This window comes from Opisthocomus hoazin, chromosome 12, assembly GCF_030867145.1.
Source record: "Opisthocomus hoazin isolate bOpiHoa1 chromosome 12, bOpiHoa1.hap1, whole genome shotgun sequence".
NCBI lineage: Eukaryota > Metazoa > Chordata > Aves > Opisthocomiformes > Opisthocomidae > Opisthocomus > Opisthocomus hoazin.
Window position 1 is genome coordinate 20,288,471 of NC_134425.1, and position 25,448 is coordinate 20,313,918.

The window sequence follows — 25,448 nt, forward strand, 5'->3', positions numbered from 1 at the left end:
ACTGAGGAAAGGATTTGCTTCACAGCTTATAGAGAGATGAGTAATTGTTTGCAGACATGATTTGCAAATGGAAAAGTGTTTATTCTCTATGGCTCTATCACAATATACTTTTGTTCCAACCCAAGGAATCCATCAGTGTCTATAAAGAATAAAGGATTTAAATAAGTCATGACTAATGCAGTGTTTGATAAATGAGATCACACCTAGATGTAACAGCAAGTGTTCTGCTCATGGTCTCATGACACACCATTGGTATTCACAGAGCAAAAGCCTCTTCATCACCTCTTCTCCCCACACTGTTTCATTAACTGAGGTTAATGTCCAAAAATTTATAAAATTATTTAATCCTTTGCTTCCATAGTGCTTTCTAGATAGGCTATTTGACTTGTTTATTTTAAAAATTATAATAAACTAATTTTTAAACAGAGCTCCAAGCTGCTGGAACAACATCTGCTAAGCAATGCACAACGATTTTAACCCCTTTTCTTTTACAATTCATGCAATTCAGGGGCTACGACTGCTGTAGGTTTCTATTGTAAATTAACATTATTAGTTATCTCAAGGGTGGGTATCAAGAGGATGGGACCAGACTCTTTTCAGTGGTGCCCAGCGACAGGACAAGGGGCAATGGGCACAAACTGAGGCACAGGAAGTTCCGTCTGAACATGAGGAAGAACTTCTTCCCTCTGAGGGTGACGGAGCACTGGAACAGGCTGCCCAGGGAGGTTGTGGAGTCTCCTTCTCTGGAGATATTCAAGACCTGCCTGGACAAGGTCCTGTGCAGCCTGCTGTAGGTGACCCTGCTTCGGCAGGGGGGTTGGACTAGATGACCCACAGAGGTCTCTTCCAACCCCTACCATTCTGTGATTCCGTGATCTACCCCTTCAGTCACTAAGCCAGCCACACTTTAGAAAAGCTGACCAGGAAAAAAAAAAAAAAAAATTTAGCTCAGGAAGCAAATCAGCATATACTGATCCTATGGGTATGCGCACCCATACTTGTAAGAATTCAGAAAGAGATTTTACATAAATAACTTTTTAAAATACTGAAAAAATTTGTATGCTTAGTCAGATTCCCCCCCACACACACACTTCCAGATTGAGTAGCTGGCATGGCAGAATATTACAGTTCCCTTAGATCTGTAACATTAGCTACAAAAAGACAGCAAAATAAAATTACTCTATATACTTGGCTATAAGGAATATCTTCGTATCCTCCTTCCAAGCCTCAGCTTTTATTTTGCCTGCAAGACATACACATTCCCACAGAGCTGTGCACACGCTGCCAAGAATGTAATCTCCTACACGCAGAATAAAACAACAGGTCTGTCAATTAAGACAGAATACACTTTCATGAGGGTTCCAAAATGTTTTTTATGATATGTCTTCCACTAAGACAATATACTCCAAGTGTTTTAAAATTAAACTTATTTTATTTGAAGAACATCAATACACTCTAGTTTTGTTTTGCTAAATAAAGTGTATGCCTACATGAAAGACCATCATCTCTCTTTACCTTCATCGATATACCACGGGGGTTTTGTTTTCATTTGAGGCTGAGAGTCAACTGACGAGCCGTTTAACGTGTAGAAGACTTCAGATCTGTTTCTATTTCCAGGTTCAGAGGTAGATCCTGGAAAACAACATGTTTTACTGAAGAGATTAAGCTATGCTCTTATTTCAGCTATACTTTCAAGAAGACATAACTGCCTTTCCACTAAGCAGAAAACTCTCCCATCAAAGCTAACACAGTTCTAAGCTTGCAAAAAGGTAACAGTTTATCCCTAACCAACTTCATCCTCCAAGCTGAAATTTCAAGTCACCAACCTAAAAAGAAGGCAGAAAATACCCCTCAAGTGTAAATTTTTCATTACTGTAAGTCACAGATATAAGAAAGCATTTGAGATACAGTGTACAGCAGGTATTTCTTCTTTGTTTTGAAGGCAAAAAAATTTTCAGAGTAGGCAAATTAAGTTACCAATCCAACTCCACGCAGCTGTAAGTTATACCAACAGACAACCACAGTTACTGCAGTGAAGACCGTCTCTGCCAGCATCCAATGCCAGGTAGAATGAAAGCTTACACAATATATTGTCATTAGTATTCTACAACCCAACACAGCCACTAGTAAACTCAAAAGACTAAATTTTGATTTCTGCCTTTACAAAAAAAAAAACCACCAGTAATTTATTTCCCTTCCAGGTTTAAAATTTTCCCTGGGAGGATTTTCAGAGCTGGCCAAAACCAGTGTCAAAAGAAGTTTATATTCCCAGAACTTCTAGTTCGGTTTTGAATCGCAGAAAAATTAACATATTTGCATAGATCTGCTCCTGGGCTACAAATTTGGAAGTTTTTAGTCCTGCAGAAGGAAGACAAAAGCAAACTGTATTTATTAAACAAAAAACAAAATAAAACAAAACAAACCCCAAAACAAATACATACCAAGTTTCACAGAGTGTAGCCCTGAATTGGTCATGCTAGACAACTAGGTAATATGCTCCTGAATTTCTGCTAAACCTCAAACTGTTTTTCATGGAAGTGAAGGTATTTTGAGCAGTCTTAAACTGTCTACCATCTTTATTATGATTAAATTAATACTCAAGAGAAATCTAATTTGATATGTAACTGAAATAATAAATGAAGTGACAGAAAATGCAAGGCAACACTTCTTCCCAAGTAACAGAAAGTTGTAATCTTACATAGGTAAAAAAAAAAAAAAAATCACTTCCCACACGTACCTGTAGCCTTTGGCTTACTATGATTGAACAAGCTTTTGTCACCACCACCTCTGGAGGCATAGGCAAGCTTGGGAGGTCTCCTGTCCTGTGACACAGTCTCTATGACGTGGTAGATGAGGAGAACATTAGCTTCCCTCTTCTGTGCTTTCACTATGTCACACAAAAGTTCAACTTGCACCATAACTGAGCCGAGGTCTAGCATCATAAGTTTTAAAACAGAGTGAAGCTAATCCTTGTTTGGCACATAACCAACATTTTATGCATACAGGATTTCCTTCTAGCACATCCGCCATTATTTTACTCTGAAGTCTACCATTATTTCTTGAACACATCAAATAGATTGACTTCACGTTCTTCAATGTATGTGCGTGCTTCCATTACAGGAAACAGATCCATTAAATGCTAAACTTTGTTTTCTACCAACACATCCACAACAAACGCTCTCCTCCCAAAAATGGAGGAGTCCCCATAAATTTTCCAGAGAAGAGAGCAGAATTCACGCAAAAACATGCATCTCAACTAAATCACTGAGTAGGAGATGAACATAAGAAAAGTTAGCCAAGTTGAAGAGAGAAGGCAATGGTTACAGGCTACAGGCTGTACAGGACTGCACACTCAGTGGCACCCGTCTTCAGATACAGCACAAACAACAGTTTTGCACAAAACATTTGTCTTTCTTCAGAAAAGGAATCGGGGGACTGTAGTGGTCACAAGTTAACACCATTCAGTGAGTTACTGCGGTTAGTAAATTTTTCCACAGTCTTGCCATGAATTTTCAAATCTTTACTCAAAGAATGCATAAATAATACCATCAACACATTCCACGCACAGAAAGAATAGCTTTCTGATCCAAGATACTTCAACTCCTGGAGTAAATTGAACAACATTCAATAAAAATTCCCACTACAGACACTCACGTATTTACGAATACTATACAATTTGACCGGAATTTTGATCAATATTAAACCTTTCTACTAACGAGACTGTAACCAAAAGGAAGAGGAAACTGAAGAGAAGTATAACACAGAAGGTTAAACTAACACAGAGAATTTATAATATTAATTCCACAGTATTGTTTTAATCATATAACTGTGCCTAGGTTGAAATGTTAAAGTCTGCCTTCTGGTTAAGAAAGCAGAGCATACCTGGAATAACATCATTGATATGCAAAAGAAGTGTGCTTTCAACACTTGCAAAACTGCACAGCTGTATTCCATTATATCTTCCATCCCAGTTTCCAATAGGATTATCCTAAAAAGAGAAAAACGTTACATGTATCCCAAGAGAAGATCTACATCACACAGAATACACACATATGTTCTTAAGAACGTAAAAAGTAGGAAAATGAAAGGTTTGACAACATCTACTTTTTCCTGTAATAAACTTTGTATTTAGAACAGTCAAACGTTACAGTCTCTAAATACAAACACAAACTTAGAACTATTCTTTTGAGAAATATTTCCTGTTTTAGCAGGCATTCCTCTACTAAAATCCGTTATTTATAATTAAGTTAGAACAATTCCAGTGCATTGTTAGGCAACAGCTACTGCAATCAAGAAAATGGAAGCACCTGATCTACAAAAACAAAACCAAAACACCCTTTAACTACCAAAAATTTGAAAGCAGTTCATCTTAAAAAAATGAAGATGCTAGAAATAATTTTTAATGATAAGCTTCACATTTTCTTGAAAGATCAGCTTTTGTACTTGAAACTCAGTATTTTTAAGGTAGAACAGTGTCAAACAAAGCAAAGTCACATGAAAAAAAAAGCTTTTAAAAATAGCTAACACAGAAAAAGGCATTCAGCCTGCTTTTAAAAAAGGCAGAGCAAAGCCAGTCTCACAAGACAAAACACGCAGCTCTATTACTTCACGACTGACATCTAACATTGCAAGTAGCTCAGTGGAGGCTCCTCAGAGTAACCAGAGTATTTCTCCTGAACTGTTCAGCATCAAATAGGACATCATTTACCTGATGCCAAAAAGCAAGTACCACCAAGGGGCATCTTTGGACACAGGTGTTTATTTTCCGTTTTAGGTCAGCCTCCGCTGAAGTAGCTTGTGGATAATGTTTCTTCTTCTATATTGCATGTAATTTACTAGCTAACACACATGCAAAAGTTATTAAAGTCAGATTATTTTCTTACCATGTCCACTCCAACAACGTATCCTAAACTTTCGTTTCCTGGTAAGACATCACAGAATATAACTGTCCCATACTCTATACTCTCTCCTATCTTCAGAGAAACCCTGGAGTTGATCTCCAGAGGAGGAAGTTCTACCTGCATTGCGTCAACTGGAGCTGCATAGTCACTTTCCAGTTCATTATCATCATCTTCCACCAGCTCCAGTTTGTCCAAAGCAACAAAAACCCCACAATCCTCATCACATCTGAAAAGCTGCTTGCCTTGGTACTGTCCATCAGTAAAGCCCTGACCGCGACCTTCTTCCTAAGTGTCAGAGCAGGAAGAAGAAAAGGGAAGAAAAAACAGTTTATTTTGTGCAATAGCAGACTACTACAGAAGCAGTAACATAATCAAGTGTTTCAGAGAAACTGCAGTAAGAAATTGCCTGATGAACTACCATTATACTGGGAGAATTCTGTTGCCAGATTTTGTGGCAAATATGCACACTGTCTGTCTTAGGCGACTAAACAGTAAGATTAGAGCGTAGCTGCAGGCAGAAAGAAGCTTTTTTACTCAGAGAAGCACGTTTTCTTCAGGTGAAAATCTTGCTTCCGTCATCAAATTTTTGCCATATCAAGACAAGACTACTTCATAGTAGCCATAATGCTAAGCAGTCAAAAAATTCACTTTGATGCCAAAGAAAGACAGATGATTTTCTGAAGCTCTTGGCTCTGATATTCCTCGAGGCTCTTAGTGGGACTTGCAAAGGATTTGGGAAAAGTTTAAAAAGGACTTTCAAAAACACACTTCTAATGCAAAAGTGGCACTCTCCTGAATCTAATCCTTCAAAAGCTTATGACTGACATTAATTTTAGAGAGATATCTCACTAGGAGCACACAAGGGCAACATTTGCTATCTTAACTTGTTGCCATTTTACTTTTAGGGCTCTGTAAAACCAGCAGCCCTAAAATCCAAGCCTGCGTTTATAGCTTGTATCCTGCCACGTGCAGGCAAAAACCAAGTACTCAATAGAAATCTGAGAGCCAGATATTTGCCACAATAGGGATGTAAGTAAGTAAATTTTTTCAGGCTGAAAGAGTCAGAGTACGTTCAAGTCTTTTTGCCAGCCCATGCACATCATCAAGCTTCATTTAACATGTAGAATACAAGGCTGACGTGATATGGTATGTTCACAGGTATTTAATAACTGCCAAAAGACTGAAGGTTACAGAATTTTTAGCAGTAATGATGATTCAAGAAAAAAAACAAATTGTTACGACTGCGCCTTTAAACAGAACATTTTTAGGTCATCTTATAAAATATGTATTATGCTCCCCCTTAGCAAGAAACTTACCAGCAACTCTACTCCAAAGTAGATCCCAGTTAGGGACCTTTCTTGCAATAAGGGTCCTCTGAAGCGAACAACTCCAGGAAATTTATCATCTCCTGATCTCAGCTGTACTCTAACAGGTGAGCCAATGTCTATTTGGATGCCTTTAGTTAACCTGCTTTTGCTTTTAAACAGACTGTATCTTTCCTCACAGTTGGTAATGGCCAAAAGCAACTCAGCTAGTTTTTCATTTATTTCTATAACATCCTTCTCATCCACAAACAGGATTGCATGAGGTTGTTCCAGAATCTTTAATCCGATCTGCAGTTTCTTGCCTTTACAAGGAATATTTCTGGAGTGTCCCACAGAAGAACGGTCTTGAAAAAACTGTCCAATGCTACCTTTGGGGACTTTCAAGAGCTTTTGAGTCTGCTTGTCTACAACACTGCATTCTTGGAGAAGCAAGTAGAAGATCCGCTCTTCCCAGTAGGATGAACTTGCTTTTTCTTGACTCCATAAGCCCGAATTCATCGTGATTAAAACTTTGAAAGTTGCACAGGAGTCTTCAAGAAAAATAAGCCGTTGATCTGCATTGATCTTGACAAATTCTATTGGAGGGTCCAACGTTTGTGAAACAATGCAATATTCATTTTGCAAAGAATCAAATCCAGAGCAGAAAGCCTAGAATTAAAAAAAGGAAAAAAAGGCAAATTTAATTTGGGGAAGTACAGCTAGTCTCAAGTAAAACAACAGAAAACCATTTGAACCTGTGACCAGCCTCACTCCTCCTACAGAGTAGAATTAGTTCAGCAAAACCTGAGACAGTGGACATTATTTTGAAACAGCCATAGTACTGTTCATCACGGACACACCCATTTCCACTTGTTATTGCTCTGTATTTCCTTTCCTTCTCTAGTTCCTTCAAGCAAGGGGCTATGGAAAAAGTGTGACGAAATGCAGAAAACACACGTAAGAGAAAGGAAGAAGAAATCTTAATTTCAGATGAACAGGAATAAACAAGTTGCTCAAATTTACCAACAGTATTTTATGGAAGCTTTCCACTATGAAAATCTTTTCCCGTGTGCAGTGACTACTTATTTCTGACAAAGTGTACTGCGCCTGTCATCCCGCATACCATTTTGATTTAGGGAAGTAGAAAATTGTATCAATGTAACAAAGCAACAGGAAATGGAAACTTTGGTAATTTCTAACAGCCATTTCTTTAAATAATAGAAATGGCCGCTTCCAGTAAGCAATAAACAATGTATGAAAAACAAATTGCACCAGCATTGCAACACACAATTCTGAAGAAAAACCTGGAGGCTTTTCTTTTTATCATTTTGGAAAGATAATTCACTTCAACAAAGTAGGAAATGTATCACTTTCAGTTATTAAAATACCCTGGAAGAAAACACCTTAGTTAAACATCACCCTAAGAACTATAGTTCACAATCAATGAACTAATCAAGAACAATTTGAAAATATTTCACTGCACATGGTAGCAGATACAAAAGTAAAATACATACACACATACATATGTCTACAGTTTAGATCATACTGGATACATGATGAAAGATCTGCAGTACCTTAACAGGATTTATTCTTCTAAAGACAACAGAAAAGGGTAGCACACAAGTTAAGAATATATTGTCACATAAGTTTTCCTGTTGGTAATCCATAATGTCACAGTGTGCATTCAGTTAAAGCAGCATCTCGATTATTTACGGGTTTAACATCAGTAAATAAAAAGCAAATACTGTTTGTCCTTGTGCCTCCTCTTGCTACCCTGTTCCTCCAGATCTTTCCTCTGACAGCATTCAAACACCACAAAATCTATTGCTGTTTCTCCTACTCAGTTTGATCCCAGCTTCAGCTGCTCTCAGAAAGCAACAGAATCCAGTAGTACTGTAATTATTTTCATCATCTGGTTTTAAACAAAAAGAGTATTTAACAGAACTCTTTTCCCCAAAGAAAAGTAGTAACAACCACAGAGGACCTGAAATTTATGCAAAGTCACATCTCTCAGTCATGAGGCGTTCACACACATCTGTGCTGCCTGGCGGAGCCTCCCAGCCAGGCGCTGGTGCCACACAGCCGTTCAAAGCGAACGCAGCAGCGTCTCCTCTTCACAGATGCTGCGCAGGGGTGGCAATGTCACCATCACACTTTGACACTGCTGCTGCTGCAGCAGCGCACAGAATTATGGGCTTTAGAGTGTTGCCATCCGCAAAGTAACACCTGAGGGACAGAATCTGGACAGTTTCAGACCTTACTGGGATAAAGTCTGGTAGACTGGCAACCTGTTTTCAAGTTATAAAAAATTTCTTCATTTTCGTTTGATACACATAAATGGGCTTTAATGCTGATGATTAACAAAATGCCTGGTATCAGCATCAGATTGAAATAGCAATGTTTTATAGTGGAACTGATGAAGAACACAACAGGACCTCCCACTACCACCAAGGAAACATGATTAAATGACCACGAGTTTTTATAAGTCTACTCAAATATTAAAAGAGTTCCATCCAAGTTCTGTCTAGTTCCCTCCTCTTACTTTTTCCAGACCCTGGGAAAAAAATAGATACTGTCTTGTTCTTCATAGCTCCATTTCAAGTTCTCAGCTTTCAAAGGCTGATGCACTTAGTTAACTTTCTTTTTTTGCAAGCCATTCCACAAAGTTTATCAACCCCCAACACACTGCCAACAAGCACCTCTGACATACAGGGACCATGACCTTTCCTATTTCACTTCCAGAAATAATTCATTTTAATTTGAACAGGTATGTATGGAAACAATACATTAACAGAGAAGTCTGTTCAAGAGCTTTAAAAAAAGTAATTAAAAATATTATTGTGTCTATTTTTTAAATGAGTATACCCTGCTTGCAGGTCCATTGCTGCAATATTACATAATCTCCACGTTTAGAAGTAAAGAATTCTGTATGAAAACACGTTACCACATGCATTTTGAATATGTAATAACTTTCTATGATGCACGGTCAGCCTTTCAAAGTTCTAGTCATCCACAGAGACGTTATCAAGCCATTGAATACATTACCAAAAGGTCTTCCATTACAAAAAAGTTCATTATCACTATGAAAAATGCCTTCCTTTAAAAACTTACCTACCACCACTGCCCCCTGCCAAAGAAAACATACGGCTCTAAAAACCAAATCTCCTTCTTTTAGAATAATAAAGAATAAAAAGAAAAGCTTTCTTAGAAGGATGTCAAGTTCCAGCAATATATCAGAAATATATGTACGCAAATCAGTGATTTTAAGATTTTTTTTTTTTTTTTTTACAGCCATTTTCCCTGGACTTGATTATGCTGCGAGTAAAGCATACTTGCCAAACAAACAGTACACACATATCGGACTAAGACCAGAATGAACTATTAGACCTCAGTATGAATTAACTTGGGAACCAAACGAATCATGCTTAGCAATGACTCTTCATTACGCTGCACAACATACCAGCAACTATAAAAATTTGTGCACACCAGCGAGTACTTGACCATCACCAGGGATGCTGAAGTGTGAGAGCCTGTTCAACTGCGCTCTTCTACTCCACCTACTACCAGAATTATTTTCATGCTTAAAAGATTTTGGGAAACAATGGGCAAAACACAGTTATGACGGGAACACTACATACTTCGGGGAAACAAAAAAAAATTAAAAATGCCAGAGGTAGGCCACAATAAGCTACGTAACTTCAAAGCTTCCCTAACTTCCTTTCTTCCCCTGTCTTGAGTCACTGCTGCCACTACAGAGACATCTCATGATGAAAACAGTTTGCTGTGAAATATGAGAACTTTGTTTCTACCCTGCAGTAGCCTAAGATGAACTATAACAGAGATGTCTCAATCAGCTATCAGGTTTCAGCATAAACACACAGGTCTACAGCTCTGATTCAGAACGTAAGACGAAGAGGCTATTGCACAGTTTCTTACAGAACTTTCACTTTAAATGCCAAGTTTTAAGCAGCTGAGATGCAAAGATCTGTTCTCCAGCAGTCCAAAAATAATGTTCAAGGGAAGGTTAAAAGCAGGAGCAAGTAGATTTAGTTGCAGCTCGTACACACAATTACATGACTGCAACGCAAACCATGACTGGAAAAAACAGAAATTGTTTCTTCAGAATAGCGGCTGAAATATTGACCGATACAAACAAGTTCACACTGGCAACGTGACTTCTAGAAGAAAAACGCAGCTGAAAAACTCCACTCCGATATTGTTAAGTGTGCTACATTTGATACAAATGTTTTACTTCAGAGAAATCACAAAAATCACTACCAGCCACCGGAATACTCCGGCATCACTGGACTTGTCAAGCTCCGCCACGGCCGCCCCGCAGAGAGCCCTCTGCCAACGCCCCCCGCCGGTCCTGCGAGACGCCTGCCCTCAGGCTCCCCGCGCGGCCCGAACCGCGCCCCCCTCTGCCCAGCACCGCACCGCGGGCGCCCGCGCGCCCCGGGGCCGGGCCGAGTTCTGCAGAGCAACGGCACCACCCCCCCCCCGACCCCAGTTCCGAGGCAGCTCTCTGCCGCGCCGGGCCGGGCAGCCCGGGCACCCCTCCAGCCGGAGCCGCGGCCGCCAGCGGCTTCGCGGCGGACTCTCAGGCACGCGCAGCAGGGCCCAGGCCCGGCGCCCCCGCGCAGCCCCGCCGCGAGCCGCCACCCCCGGCCCGGCCCCGCCGCCGGGCCTCGCCCCGCCGCCGGCCGGCCACCTTGGCCCGACCCCGCCGCCTCCCCGCCGCACGGGCGGCCTGGCCCGCAGCGATCGCCGCGCCTGCAGCCCTGGAAACGCCCGGGGAGAGCGGCTTGGGGCGGTGGGGCCGGGCCGGGCCGCGCCGCCGCCTCACGCGTACCTGACGGCGCCGAGCAACCTCGCTCACCTCTTCATCGCCAGTCCCGGGCCTCGGCGCCCCGCCCGCCCGCGGGACTTCCCCGGCGCCGCCTCACAGCCCCGCGGCGCCCGGCGCGGCGGCCCGGCCCACTCCTCGCTCCCCCATCGTCGTCGTCGCAGCAGCCCAGCGCTTTGGGCGGCGAAACGTTCCCTGCTGCCCCGGCGAGCCCGCCCTCTCGTGAGCCGGCCTCTCTCACAGCCAATCACGCCGCGCCGGCGCCACCGCTTCGTAGCTCTATTGGCCAAGAGCGCCGCCAGGTGATGAGGTTATTCGGGGGTTCCCTGCCCATCAAGTTTGTACGAGCGGCAGAGAAGGGGGCGGGGAGGCCAGAAGGGAGCGGGTGGTGGAACGCTCCCCCTTAAGGGTTCTGATTGGTCGCCCAGAGAACGAAGGCGGGACGTGGGGAGCTACGGCGGGGCTGATTTGACGGAGCGTGCGCGGGGCCCTCGGTAGCGGCGTAGCGCTGGCGCCGGGCCAGCGGGATGCGCGCGGCGGTCCGGGGCGGGCAGCGCGGGGGCCTCGGGCTCCCGGCAGCAAGCCTGCTCGGCAGCCGGACCCCGGCCCCCCCAGGGCAAGCGCCGCGGCGGCGGGCGGCCTTTCGCGCTCCCGCGGGGCGGGGCGGTGCCGTTCGCCGCACGGCGCGGTGCGTGCCCGTAGCCCCGGGGCGGCCGCGGGTGTCCCTCCCTCGTGGGGCAGGTGGCTGGTGGAGGCCGAGCTTGGTCTGGCTGCAGCGCCCAGTTGTGAAATAACTTTACTCTCACAAATTGTAAGTAATGCTGCCGAGTATTTGATTTAACAAAAGCCAGATGTGGCTGCTCTGCAGCCGACCCGCTGCCGAAGACGGGTGTCGCCGGGTGCCGTGCGGTCTGACCCGCTCGGCTCCAGCGTGTGGGGCACGTGGCGAGCTCTGCTGGAAGGAGGAGCGAGAGGGTGAGCCCCAGAGCAGAGCCGTAGCTGCCCGCCAGGACGGCTGTGTTCGCGCATTCAGCATTCCCAGGGGACAATGCTTATTTTCAGAGAAGATACCTTTTTTAAGCACATAGTATTCTAAACTGGTGGCTTAAATTTCATTTTAAAACACTTCTGAAATTTTGTACTGCTAGAAATACACCTCCTACAAAGAAGCATCTTTGGGAAAGAAAAAAAAGCATGTAATCGCATACCTAAGGTGACATACAAATAAACACCTTCCTAGTTTCTTAGCATCTTTAACGTTCTTTTAATGCACGTTCTGATGCAGCTCAGTAACACGCGGTTCAACATTAGCTGGAGTAACGGCTGTCCCAGTTACTCCTGCTCCCGGTCGCGCTCCAGAACCCAGAGGCGGTCCAGCAGCAGGCCTGGGCCAGGGCTGGGGTCCCCACCCTGGGGTGGCGTGGGTCGCCGCAGGAAGGCAGACACAGGTCCTGCTAGCGGGGGGGTGCGCAGGGTGGAAGGGGCACGGGCTGGGTGTTGGACACTGGCAGGCGCATACTGGAAACTCCCAAGGAAGCGATGAGATGCCATCTACTATGGAATGAATGCTCCTGCTAATCAGTTTATCAACTCATTTGAGAGCAAAACTGCATTTTAAAGTCATACTTAATTTTAAAAGAATAAATAGTAGTGGAAAGATAGTGAAATTTATGCATCACATTTCTCCGTTTTGCAGAAGGGCAGGCGGCAAACCCAAGCTATGCTCTGCTGATCCTCAGGGTGGCTATCTGTACACAGCAGCTGCGTTCGCCACTGCAAGAGCCGCCTTTTATGCTACTGCAAAATGCATCAACGTGCCTGCTATAAATCCTGTTAGCCCAAATTTCATTATGTTTACGTTTTGGGTATAAATAAATTACACGTGGAACATGACTAGAAGTATTAGCCTCAGTACACCATAATTATATTTGAGAAAAGGGGATAGGCACTTTCTAAGAACAAAATATCTAAATGCTAGATAGGAATGACTACATGTGGTACACCCAATAACTCAGAAACAAATATTTAAAAACATTTCTCCAGCCCATGTAATTATGTACTTAACCCCCTATGATTTCAGCAGGAAGAATGACAGACATAGACCGTTTAGAAAGTCTGTCATTCTTCAGACAGAGCAGTGCTTGTGAAATTTAACCCAAGTTAATATCCTATTGACCCACTGGGTTTGTGTTACAGCTCTGTGTCCCTGGCAGACCACAGATGAAAGGCAGGCCAAGGCTGTTATTTACTCGAAAGCTCCTTCATACTGCTTTAGAAGTAGAAAGGAGTTGGAAAGTGATAACAGGGCTCTGGCGGTGTAAAATGGGCCCATTACATATCTTTCATGTTGAAAACCCTGTCAGTAACACCAGGACGAGATACTTGCCATTAAACAGCAAATTGTTTCTTTAAACAACACTCTTGCGAAGAGAGACATGTATTATAATAATGAAATACGGTAAACAAATTCCACTTTCAAATGACACATCACTATACAATTAACCATATATATAAATAGGATGGAACAGAATTTTGTGCTGTGCCAGGATTGGCGTATGGTATTCATTGTCACAGCATCACCCCAAAAGTGCAGAATATTTGTGCAGAACAGCTAAATTTTTCTGCACTTCAAACATGAATATGGAAGGTATTTATCCAGCTGCATTAAAAAAAGAGATGAAAGGTTCTTGTAGAAGCATCAAAGACAACATTACAGCACTTTCTAAATATTAGTTATGTGATAAAAGCAGACTTGGATAAATATGTTAGGTATTTCTGCCTCCTCTTGTTTTTTCTCATTATCTACAGTTCTAATGAATGATTTGGTAAAATAAACAAGGTTTAGTTACATAGTTTGGGGCCTGAGAGGGAAAACCAGCACAGACTCTATGAGCTTGCCTGAAGCTGTATTCCTTAGGATGGAAGGTGAAGAGTATTTTGTGATAGGGATATTACAGCCACCTTCTTTAACAAGAATAAGACCTTGCTGAGCCTGTAATAAAACACCAATAAAATCTGGCAGTAAACTGCAGTTTGTGTATAACATTTGTTTATCTCACGATTTTTCAAGGTGATACCCGCTTTGTATTCTATGGTTAAATGTTGCATCTGTCTGGGTTGATGTGATCTGTCTGATAGGGGATATGTGAACTGCCCAAATCAGGGTATAAATCAAGGTGGGACATTTTACACTATTGCAGCAGTCCCTTCTGGTTTTTCAACCATCAAAAGCACAAACATGGTCTTTCAATATAGGCATCATTAACATGGCATCACAAGGCTAGCTCATCAGATGGCTGGTTATCATGTTTTAGACATAAGCTTTCAGGTTAGTCTTCCAAAAATGAGTCCTGTCATCTTACATTGGTATGGAGGACCTAACTCCTATGACAACCACTTCTATGCAGTGCAGCGTTACAATTTTAACCTCGCCTCGCTCCTATGTTATTGCAGAGCGCTGTTTTTCCATATCCTGTGGTAGATGCGTTTTAACACTGTGCTCTTTATGTCTGCCAAAGTCAATGCTTTCACAGAATACGAACTCTGAGCAAGCCAGTGCGTGAGGATCCCTTTTCCATCACTGACTGTGACAGAACATGCTTTTCCGTTAAAGTTTACCACAGTTTTATGAATAGTCAGATGAATTGATGGTGTAAGTGCACTAGCCCGTCTCTCAGAACGGTATTCTGCCATTGTGAAAATTCCCCTTTCCCACTGCTTAACCCTTTACGTAGTATTTGGCTGTTGGAAGTGGAACTCAGAATATAGAAAGATACTACTTAGGCATTCTGCTAGCAACACCACTGTATGCTGTAGACTGTTTTTGAAGGTGCTAATCAAGTAGACATTTAGGAGAGTAAAATGCTGCCAGACTAACAGCACTGGGTCCCTTCCAGTGCAGGGCCAGGGGCTGTCTGGACCAAACCCGAGCTCACGGGAGCAGGATGAGGAGGAGCAGCCTGCTTAAACACGCTGTGGATGTCATGGCTCCTGGACATGAGAAACCCATTTAGGAAGTGGCTGTGACCATAACAGCTGGCACTAGTGAGGCAGGCAGAGTTCTTGCAGAACACCTTGATTTGTAAATTATTTCATATCAGCTAGTCATGCTCGTAATAACAGATTTCACTCTTTTTAATCATCCAAGTTAATTTCACTAGGACTTACTTATTCTGAAATAGTTGAAAGTAGAAGTCATACTTAATATAGTCAAAAAGTCCACTTTCCTCTTTTCTTTTAGCTTTATCAAAAGCAGGACAATAGCCCTAAGCATCACAAAATAATACATTGCTTTTTGGCAACACATAAATTAACAGATTCAGAATTGAAAGCTTAGATACATCTGCGAACTGTCAGCGTGAGTGAAATGCACTGAAATCCCCCTTGGTTTTTGCACACAATTGTAACCAAATCCATAAATCCTAACTTTAAAGGAATGAGACTTGAGCCAGAAACCCATGCCTTGTCTACACTTTAAAGGCTTGGCTGGTATAGCTACACCTTAGAGCTGTGTTGGCAAGCACAGACTTCTTTCCTGGTGTAACTTAGATCACTTTCCTCATGGAACATGCTAAACTGGCTAAAGCACTCTGCCAATGTAACGGCGTCTACACTACGGCTTTTGCCAGTATGGCTGTGGCTCCGTGGGAGTGATTTTTCATCGTTCTGACAGCTATTTTGGCAAAACGTCTACACTTAGACTGAGTCCAAGTTAAAGTTGGCATTGTTTTATGTTGCAAATAAAGCAGAAGAGAAGCACTGCCAGTTTATGGCCCTGGTTTTACATTATTTTAAATTGTTTGTTCTAAAGGAATGTGTGGGGCAGGATCCATGTGGTCCTTTGGATGTTTGCCTCCCACATTTGTGCTGCATTAAAATCGCTTGGTTTTTCAGTAAGTGAGCTTTGGCAATGGGGAAACTTACATTACTAAAAAAAGATAGCATCCATATTATTTACCCCAGAAATAGCTATCCTGATGCTTTAAAGCAAATTTCCAAAGTGAAGTGAACTGCAAAAGGAAGTATCTGTGCCAAAGGACGTGTGGATTAAAGCATCATTCTTCTTTGCTTTGTCCTCAGTTTGACAAAGAATTTAAGCACAGGATTAATTTTAGGCACGCACGTAAACCCATTTCAAGTTTAGTAGTCATGTCAGATATGATAATGCTCCCTTTTGAACTTTAATTAAGCACATATTTGAAATTAATCATATGCTTAAGCACTGTGTGGAATTGGGATTTCTGACAGAAGTGCAAGTTTACATAGAGTGAGGATATTTATCGTGGTACCGTCTGCATTTTCTTTTCTGAACTGAATGTTAAGTCTGTATTTTAAGATGTCCTGAGGGGCATATTTTTCCCCGTAAGTACATTTACATATTTGGTTCTTTTTTCCTAATCTCTCTTTTGCTATGTGTGTTTTTTCTGGTTTCAGAAACCCATGCAGAGAAGTTTTCATTGATTTTGTAATTGTATTTACTGTTGAACTCTTTCCTCTGCCAGACTTTGTGTTTGCAGGTGTAATCCCAACCCTTGGGTTTGCAAACCTGCCCTTGCTGCTGGAGCTGCACGCCAGCCACCAGGCCGTGCCTCGCCCGCAGACAGCGCAAGGGCTGTTTGAGGCAGATAGCAGATTTCATGCGTAATCAGTCAGCGCTGAGCCAGTGAGCCAATTGGACGAGGAAGTCTGATTTAATCAAGGCTTCTTCCTTCCTTTTTGTAAAACACAGAATGTGCCTGTTAGGAGAAGGCACAGACATATTTTTCTGCGTTTTGAAAATGCGAAGCAGGTTTTTCATGACTTCCTACAGACTACACACACACCACGACTAAAAGCTCTTCCGCAGTTTCCAGGTGAGTATTCTGTGCACTTCGGTTTTTAGCGTTACTTATTACTCAGTGAAGCAGCTGGAGTGGCATTTACCCTGAAACGGAACAGGACGAGTGTCTGTTCGAAGTAAAGTTGTGTAATTTTTTGCAGGGGTTTTGTATTGTTCTGAATTTTTTTAACACGTAAAAATAAATCGGAGCCTAGTTAAAAGGGCTTACGATGATTTTTAGCTGTGAAAGTGAAACTGTTTATATGAAGCACAGATAGTTTTCAAGGCAGATGTATTCAAGGCAGAAGACTTGTATATCATAATATTCACTTCTGCATTCTTCTGTTTACGTGTGTTGTGTTTCTTTGCTAAGTTATGTTTTAAAATGGCATTTTTACATATATACAGACACATATATGTACACATTTTATGTATGTAATGTTGTACATATATAAAGATACGTATCTTGAATATAAATACAATTTTACTTATAAGGTTATACCGACTTACAACCAAGACAAAAGTTGTCATTTAAATTTGTTTGGCCATTTTCAAATCCCTTATTTAATCTGCTATATTTGATATGATCTTTACATTAAAAGGAAATATTTGTAAGTTTATGCCCTTAGGATAAACTGCCATGATTTTCAAAAGACTGAGCAGTTAGACAGTAAGTGGCCACTCTTCATGTTCAAAAAGCAGATATTAAGGAGGACTAGAAGAACAATGAGAACTTTCACCTCCTAGTTCAAAGTCTAAAAATAAGGGCTTCCGTGGTGCTCTTATTAAGGAGGATGACAACATGTACGTACTTGCTTGTCCAAGCCAGGCAAAGGAAGGGTTTCTGTTAGACGAAAGTGGTTTGCACTTCCATTATTTCCAGTGAGGAAAGTAATCGCTTTTCTTTTTATAACCTTGAAGTTTGCCAGAAATCAATAGATCTGCTGAGTTTCCTCACCTCTGTAGCCAGCATTGCATAAGTGCATGGCAGACAAGTAGAGGCAAAATGGTATGTAGTAACATCCCTGTCCTAAACCCTTTCATTACTTAATAACCACTGCATGGGCATAATTTCTACATTTGTAGCAGGGAGACTTGTTTGGGGTTTTGGGTTTTTGGTTTTTTTTTAATAGGTTGTTCTATTGTTTGACTTTCATCCATTGGCTGAATTGTGAGCAACACTTCTCTCATGCTGACTAAAAGAACACAGCACCGTGGCAAAGTTGTTATGATACTCTTAGAACTTTTTCAGCTGCTGGTATAACACAGTGGTGGAACAGGTTGAGTTTGTTTGTTTTTAAAAAAGACATCCTGGGGAGACATTTATGAGGCAGAATGGCCAGTCTGGTCTGCAGAGTATATTGTGTTAGCCATTTTATCAGTATGTGGTAAAATAGTAGTCCTAGCAGAACAGGCATACAGATCTACTACAAGCACAGTACGTAGGTTAAAAAGACAAGAAAAGGGAGAATACTTCTGTATAACAATGAGCAATCTTGGTTCTCCGTCCACCTAGCCATTTTCAGATTCAGTTATTTTGTTCTCACAGTACAGAGACAAGTCTCTGGAGAGAGCTTGAAACTGAAATATGACAAAAGTATTGTACTATTTTAGATATCACCTTATTTTGTGCTACAGGTTGTGAGTAAGAACAGGTGACAAGTTTTGGAGTCCTGAGAACAGTAAATCTGAGCAGTATAAGAGAACCAGGCTGCTAATTACACTAATTATCTCCAAAATTTTAGTTTATCTGAGCATATACTTGCAAGCTGGAGGGCAAAATACAGGGAGAAAAAGTCTGAAGTTTATGACAAAATTCTCCTAGATAAGAACGGAATTCCCCACCTAATCTTACTCAACTTCTTATGGTTTTCATGTTTGATTTTAATCTGCCAAAAAGATATCCAAACACTTTCAAGGGTAATGGTAATAGCAATGATTCTTCACTGGTAGCTGTATATGTATTTCTATTTACTACTTTAGTTTTTATGAAACTATGTTTACCCTCATACAAGTTCACAGAGAACAGTAAGTCAATCACAAAAGATTATGAGACTGGATCCTCTAAAGCCAAGCTACCAAGAAATGTCATATTTTTTGTACTCTTTCAGTGATAGCTTGCAATGGATGAAGACTCACACTGCACAGCAGAAAGGGAGCTGTTGGAAACTGTAAGCAGGATTACTGCATTTTCTACCACAAGTCCATCTGATGAAGAACAAAATCAATCCAAAGCTGAAATCTCATGTCAAGGGAGACAAGAAAACCCAGAAAGAGATGACCTGCAAGGTTGATGCTATGCTTTAATTTTATATTTCATGTAGCTATTTATACCATTAATCTTTTATGTAAAAAAATTTATTTATTGCAGCAGTAGTCCAGATTTACACTGCTATACTCCACTGAAAATAAGTCTTGATTGAACTTTTAGTAAGAATGTAGCAATAGTGAAACAGATGCACATTCTGCTGTGTATATACACACACGGAGCTTTCCTTTTAAATCCCTTACACCTAAAATGTATTTGAGATTTAAGTTACACACCAGGGACCAAAACAGTGATCATCAGACGACCTGTCTCGGGAGTGCACTTTCTGTACATCACAAAATCTGAACTTTGTGGCAGTATCAGCAAGGACCCCGAGACTGAAGCTGATCTCAAGCAGTAGTCTCTCACGTGCTTTATGAAGAGGCGGCATTGAACTTTTACTATGCCTAAGATTGCTGTCATCTGTTATTAAACAAAATGTTATCTATAGTACAAAACGTATATAATCCCATCAAGATTTTCAGCCTGCAAAGATGCCATAAATACCACCTCCCTTAGGAAATACATGCTTTGTAGACACTGGGCCAAACCCCAAAAGTCTTGATAATTGAAACTGTATGGCCAAATTATTAAGAACATGTAAAAGTGGGGCCACTGAAGGCATTATGGTGCCTCTACAATTCTATTTCTGCATCAAGCTGTTATCTTCCCATTCATTTGTGGCCGTTCACCACCATTGTCTGAATGTCAGATACATTGCAGACTGACTTCAGCTGACTGCATTGACAGAGACATTATTGACTGGAAATTGGGACTGGTGTGCCCACTGAAATACAAATATTCCATTTCTTTTATCCACTTTGCTAGCCTATAAGCCACCTGATGCAAACTGTTGTCAGTAGATTTCAAAGGCAGAGAAATCACCCTTTTGAAAATCTGCATCAAATTCCCCTGTAAGCAAACTATTCAACCAGCTGTCCTACATTTCTAGATATATGAATGTATATATGCTTGTGTGTGTGCGACTGGGGGGGGGAGAAAGAGAGGAAGGGAAGGAGGTATGTAACATATTTGTAGCTGAACTGTGGCAGTAGTTCAGCTACAAAAGAAAGAGGATGTGAGAATTCCTCCTTCAGCTGAGCTGGTTATCTGGGTTTCTCCTTTAAGGTTAGGATGCTCATGTTTTCTCAGCTTTCAGCTGTTACTGCACAAACTCAATATTTGAATAGGGTCAGTATTTGAACAGATGTCTGAATTTGAAGCTGCATTCTACTGTCTCCTCCTTTTAGCAACAAAGAAGCCTGGAGAAACACCTGATTTAGAAGACTGAGTCGGCATTTCTTAGGGCTATTTCTGGGATGGTGAAGCATACCTGCTGCTCACACTGTGCCTGAGGTTACAACCTAGACATTCTTGTCAGTAATTTTTCTATAATTTTCTATTCTGTAGGCGATTTGGTATCTTTCAAAGTTTCAGACTACAATAACTTTCCTTGAGAATCTGGACCTGTCTTTATTAGCAGTGAAATCACTTATAAGTCTTTAGGTCTTGCTGTTACAGCAACAGAAAATCTAGGCTCTCCTTTCACAATAAATGCATAAGACTTTTCTTTCCAAATGCAAAGGCTATAGTCTGAAATACTAAATATATTGTTTTTAGATTCCAATGCCTGTCTAAGTCCTAACTCTTCGATGACCACTAAGGAGCTTCAGGAATACTGGAGGAATGAAAAACGCCAGTGCAGACAAGTCAAACTCCTTTTTGAAATCCCATCAACCAGAATTGTAGAGCACCGCTTATCTAAATATGTGGTAAGCTTAGACGTGAATATGTAAGAAGATCACAGAATCACAGAATTTTCGGGGTTGGAAGGGACCTCTGTGGGTCATCTAGTCCAACCCTCCTGCCGAAGCAGGGTCACCTAGAGCAGGCTGCACAGGACCTTGTCCAGATGGGTCTTGAATATCTCCAGAGAAGGAGACTCCACAGCTTCCCTGGGCAGCCTGTTCCAGGGCTCCGTCACCCTCAGAGGGAAGAAGTTCTTCCTCCTGTTCAGCTGGAACTTCCTCTGCTTCAGTTTGTGCCTGTTGCCCCTTGTCCTGTCACTGGGCACCACTGAAAAGAGTCTGGTCCCATCCTTCTGACACCCACCCTTCAGATATTTATAAACATTTATCAGGTCCTCTTGCAGCCTTCTCTTCTTCAGGCTGAACAAGCCCAGCTCCCTCAGCCTCTCCTTGTAGGAGAGATGCTCCAGTCCCCTCATCGTCCTTGTAGCCCTCCGCTGGACTCTCTCCAGTAGCTCCTCATCTTTCTTGAACTGGGGAGCCCAGAACTGGACAGAGTACTCCAGATGGGACCTCACCAGGGCAGTGTAGAGGGGAAGGAGAACCTCTCTCGACCTACTGGCCACACTCCTCTTGATGCATCCCAGGATCCCATTAGCTTTCTTGGCAGCCAGGGCACACTGCTGGCTCATGGTCAACCTAAGATCATTAACTTTTATTCACTCTACAGGGGTCTGCATAGCACACAGTATGCCTCACTACTTGAAAGCCTTACCAAGGGCCAAGTTTTGCAAGCCATGATCATACCAAGTGGAACCTGTTCTCACTGATCGTACAGGCATAGGTGGTGGAATCTGCCCCTAGAAAAAACCTCGGACAATCAGTTCACAAAATCTGCAGCAGAGGAAAGGTGATATCAAGTAAATGAGTAGTTTGAGTATCCTTAACATTCAGAGGCATGTCAACATTAAGGAAATTCACACAAGTACAAAAATATCAATATAGTTACTCTGAGCTAGCCTGCAGTAGCATCTGCATTGCATTTGTATAACTTCCCTGTCAGAGATTTATGTTAGCACAAGTGCACAAACTCTTTGATGTTGACAAAGTCTAAGACATCCTCCAGCTAGATCGCTTGGGATTGTTCCCCTTCGCTACCTAGAGCTTCATTAGATGGCATATTTGTGTCATATTTTCAAGGTGAAGCATGAGTATGAGGAACAGGAACAACAGAACAGGTTGGATTTTTCTATCTTTACTCACAGTACTGACACTTGGTTTTTATTTCTGATTCTGCTCCTGGCCTTCAGGAGGACTGATCTAGAGCAATTCTCTTTGTCAGTACCCCTGTGAAATTCGTATAGAGATGTTTCCGTTGTTTGCAGCAACCTCTGACATCTGTAGATGAAAAACGCTAAGAATCATACTAGTGTTACTGATACTGGGTGATGCGGTTTGGTAGAATTTGAAGCAGGTGTGAATTTGAATGGCACCTACTTAGATGGTGCCATCCTTGCACACACTCAACAGTATCCAGCTTGTTGAACAGTTAAGAATTATTTTAATACAACTGTATGAGAACAACAGTATCACTCAGTATATGTGCAAGTAGTTAAACTTGGTCACAAATTACATGCCTAGCCAAAAAGATTTACATTACAATAAAATTTAGCCAATTTGAATGATAGTATAATTAAATGGTATTGCTTCCCTTTTTCATGCACACTCCACAAATAAAAAAACCAAGTACTTATTCACTTAGCTGCCCTTGATAAAATGATAGCTTAAAAAATTGCTCTTATGATTGTTTTGGATATGCATCAGGCATATAGACACTTTTCAGCTTGGAGCAGGACAAGGTATGGGAAAATGTCACAGTACTTACAAATTAAAAGACATCAGAGAAGTCAGCTCAGATTTAGAAATCTTTCAAGGAGTGCCTGTAAACATTTGTGAATATTAAGAGAGAATTTTTCTTTAAGGAAAAATGAGGAAGAGAATCAGACAGACACTAGTGCAAGTGTTATTTTGCACCCTTCAACAGCAGCAAAGAAAACAACTGGCACGGTTAGAACTGCTCCAGTTCCTGTATAATTCAGTGGGAGCAGGGTGAAGTTGAATGTGAACATGGTCACATTCAAAAGCCAGGAAGGTCAACAGTCTGTGTCCTTAGCTGGTATGCGGTGACACAGTTAAGCTGGTCTCCGTGGAGCTCCACTGGTTTACGCACATCAGGGATTTGGCCCTTCCTCAACATCATTGTGCTAGGATCAGGACAAGAAGAGAATCTATTTGTACAACACATAACACACAATTTTATTTTGCAGCTATTTTTCTAATACCACATTTATTATAGTCATTTCTGAGGCTAGTGAAGAGCTGAGGAAGACATACTCAAGTACTCTTAATGTGGGACAGCATTGCTGTTAGCCGTTAGTGAAGGATTTTGGATAGCAAACAGATTTTTGTAGAAATGTCACTTTTTTTTGCATTATTTATATGCCGAGTAAGTTTGAATAACAGGACAATGATTTAGAGGGGAAAAAAAGGCTTTGGAGTTGCTCCATCTTATTTTTGCACACACCAAAAATTACTGCCAAATACTGCCTCTACTTTCACAGCATTAATAACACCCCAAAATCCCTGGAAATGTCTGATACAAACAGCATTTCTGAGTATTATGACCAAGGTAAAATAGAGTACATTCAATATTAAGTCTGCGAAATCCATTCAGTTCACTGAAGATGATTGATTGCAGCAGCCATGGCTGTTATAAACAAAGTACAGCTACAGAACTGCTTTGAAAGTGAGTCTATGTGCTTCAGTCTGCTGGTAGTTCACCATTTCCAGCACCTTGCAGGATGGGATCTGTCAGTGCGTCGTTTATCCACGATTTACATACACGCTAAAGCAAAATCTGGTGACAAAAGTCCAAAACAGCAGGAGGTGGCTGAAAATTTCAGAGATCAGGCCTACACAAAGTATGCACCATAATCTCAGGCAGCAACTAATTTAGCAGCACTGCTATAAGTCATCAGAGTATGCAACATTACACACATAAAATTGGTGCAGGAAGGTTTCAGATGGTGGAATATACAAGCACAAAGTCTTTTCAAAGCAATAACAGACAAAATATGACTGCACAAGGGCTAGAATGGCCCTTCTGATTCTTATTTTTCTGTTTTATTGTGTTTAGATGTATAAAATCATCATATTGCAAACAGGGAGTTTTGACAGCAACAAGTCTGTAATTGAACGGCGTTATTCAGATTTTGAGAAACTGCACAGAAATCTGCTGGAGGAGTTTAGTGAAGAAATGGAAGATGTGACCTTTCCCAAGAAAACGCTAACAGGGAACTTCACAGAAGAAATAATCAACGAGAGAAAATTAGCCTTCAAGGACTACCTGAGACTTCTGTATTCTATGAAATATATCCGAAGATCAAAAAAATTTATCGACTTTTTAACAAGGCTGGAGCTTCAGGAAGCATACGGCTGCCTGCGGGGTGGCCAGTACACCAAAGCTTTGGAAATCCTTTTAGAAGTCATTGGTCTGCAGGAAAGGCTGACGAGAGGCAACCCTGTCTCAATTGTCCCTACTCTCTGTGCTATCGTGGTGTGCCACAAGGACCTGGAAAACCCAGCAAGTGCCTTTGACTATGGAGAAAAAGCTCTATCACGTCTTCATGGGCGTACCAGCCACAGGTATTATATTCCATTGTTGGAAACAATGATCACTTTGGCATATGAACTTGGCAAGGATTTTCTGTCTTTGCAAGAAAAACTGGAAGAATGGAAGGCAAAAAAAGATCCCGTACGGGTTTTTAGCCTGAAAGAACTCACAGTTCGGGAGTATGTACAATGAACAGAAGAAAAAATTTCATTAAAGAGCAAAGCTGTCAGGGCCCTTTCCTGAATGCACACTCTTGAAGGAGTAAGAACTGGAAATTACCTGTTTGGCTAACAAAACTTTATATTAATAGAAAAAAATTAAATATCTTTCATGTTCAAAAGGGACATTAACATTTATGTTGGGAAATATTATGCTTACTTTACAGGTATGAGGAGCACCTAAGCTTATTAAGGTTTTTGGAAATAAATTTGCAACAAAAATTCATTTATGATTTGCATATTTTGAACATAGCCTGTTTCATGTGACAAGTCAAAATAGGAAAATACACTGAAGAATCTTCTGCATCAGAGGCATTTCTTGCTCGTATGGAAACTACTTCCTTTCAAGCAGAGAAATATCTTCTTAGTCGATGCAATCTAAAGGATGCATCACCAGATGCTGAATGCAGTTTTTTGCTCCTCCAGCTGAAGCCTGCTCAAACAACACTTGCGATTTCTGAGAATGATGGGATTGGTTCGGTTCCCAACAAAGTCAGCTGGCATGGGTGGGAGGACCTGGGGGGGAAGTTTACCATCACCTTTGGTAGGAGCAAAAAATACAAGCGATGATCATTTTCTCAGAGATGAGGGAATATGCTTCATTTCCGTTTTGTAGCTGATACAGTTTTATG

General features: G+C 41.5%; 2 protein-coding genes across 8 annotated transcripts in view; one reads left to right on the forward strand and one right to left on the reverse strand.

Annotated features, from left to right (window-relative positions):
- CYLD (CYLD lysine 63 deubiquitinase) overlaps nucleotides 1-11,210 on the reverse strand; it is a 29,138-nt gene extending 17,928 nt beyond the window's left edge. For 2 of the 5 annotated variants that reach the window (XM_075434240.1, XM_075434238.1), the window contains exons 1-6: nucleotides 11,085-11,209; nucleotides 6,218-6,874; nucleotides 4,884-5,186; nucleotides 3,883-3,988; nucleotides 2,738-2,836; nucleotides 1,516-1,632 (exon numbers count right to left, since the gene is read on the reverse strand). In XM_075434240.1, coding sequence (XP_075290355.1) covers nucleotides 1,516-1,632; nucleotides 2,738-2,836; nucleotides 3,883-3,988; nucleotides 4,884-5,186; nucleotides 6,218-6,724 — 1,132 coding nt within the window. In that variant the 5' untranslated portion in view covers nucleotides 6,725-6,874; nucleotides 11,085-11,209. Of the gene's footprint in view, nucleotides 1-1,515; nucleotides 1,633-2,737; nucleotides 2,837-3,882; nucleotides 3,989-4,883; nucleotides 5,187-6,217; nucleotides 6,875-11,057 lie in introns of all 5 variants that reach the window. The other 3 variants (XM_075434241.1, XM_075434239.1, XM_075434242.1) reach the window with 3 other exon arrangements.
- Nucleotides 11,211-11,787: 577 nt separating this feature from the next.
- SNX20 (sorting nexin 20) lies at nucleotides 11,788-25,042 on the forward strand. 3 transcript variants are annotated; one of them, XM_075434030.1, is made up of 5 exons: nucleotides 11,808-11,862; nucleotides 16,780-16,903; nucleotides 18,981-19,158; nucleotides 20,798-20,949; nucleotides 24,122-25,042. In XM_075434030.1, exons 3-5 carry the CDS (start codon nucleotides 18,993-18,995, stop codon nucleotides 24,788-24,790), a joined length of 987 nt encoding a protein of 328 aa, XP_075290145.1. In that variant the 5' UTR covers nucleotides 11,808-11,862; nucleotides 16,780-16,903; nucleotides 18,981-18,992; the 3' UTR covers nucleotides 24,791-25,042. The 3 variants fall into 3 exon arrangements, with proteins under 3 accessions (XP_075290146.1, XP_075290145.1, XP_075290144.1); XM_075434031.1 differs by lacking the exon at nucleotides 16,780-16,903 and having other exon boundaries at nucleotides 11,788-11,862; XM_075434029.1 differs by lacking the exon at nucleotides 11,808-11,862 and having other exon boundaries at nucleotides 16,719-16,903.
- The last annotated feature ends 406 nt before the right edge of the window (nucleotides 25,043-25,448 follow it).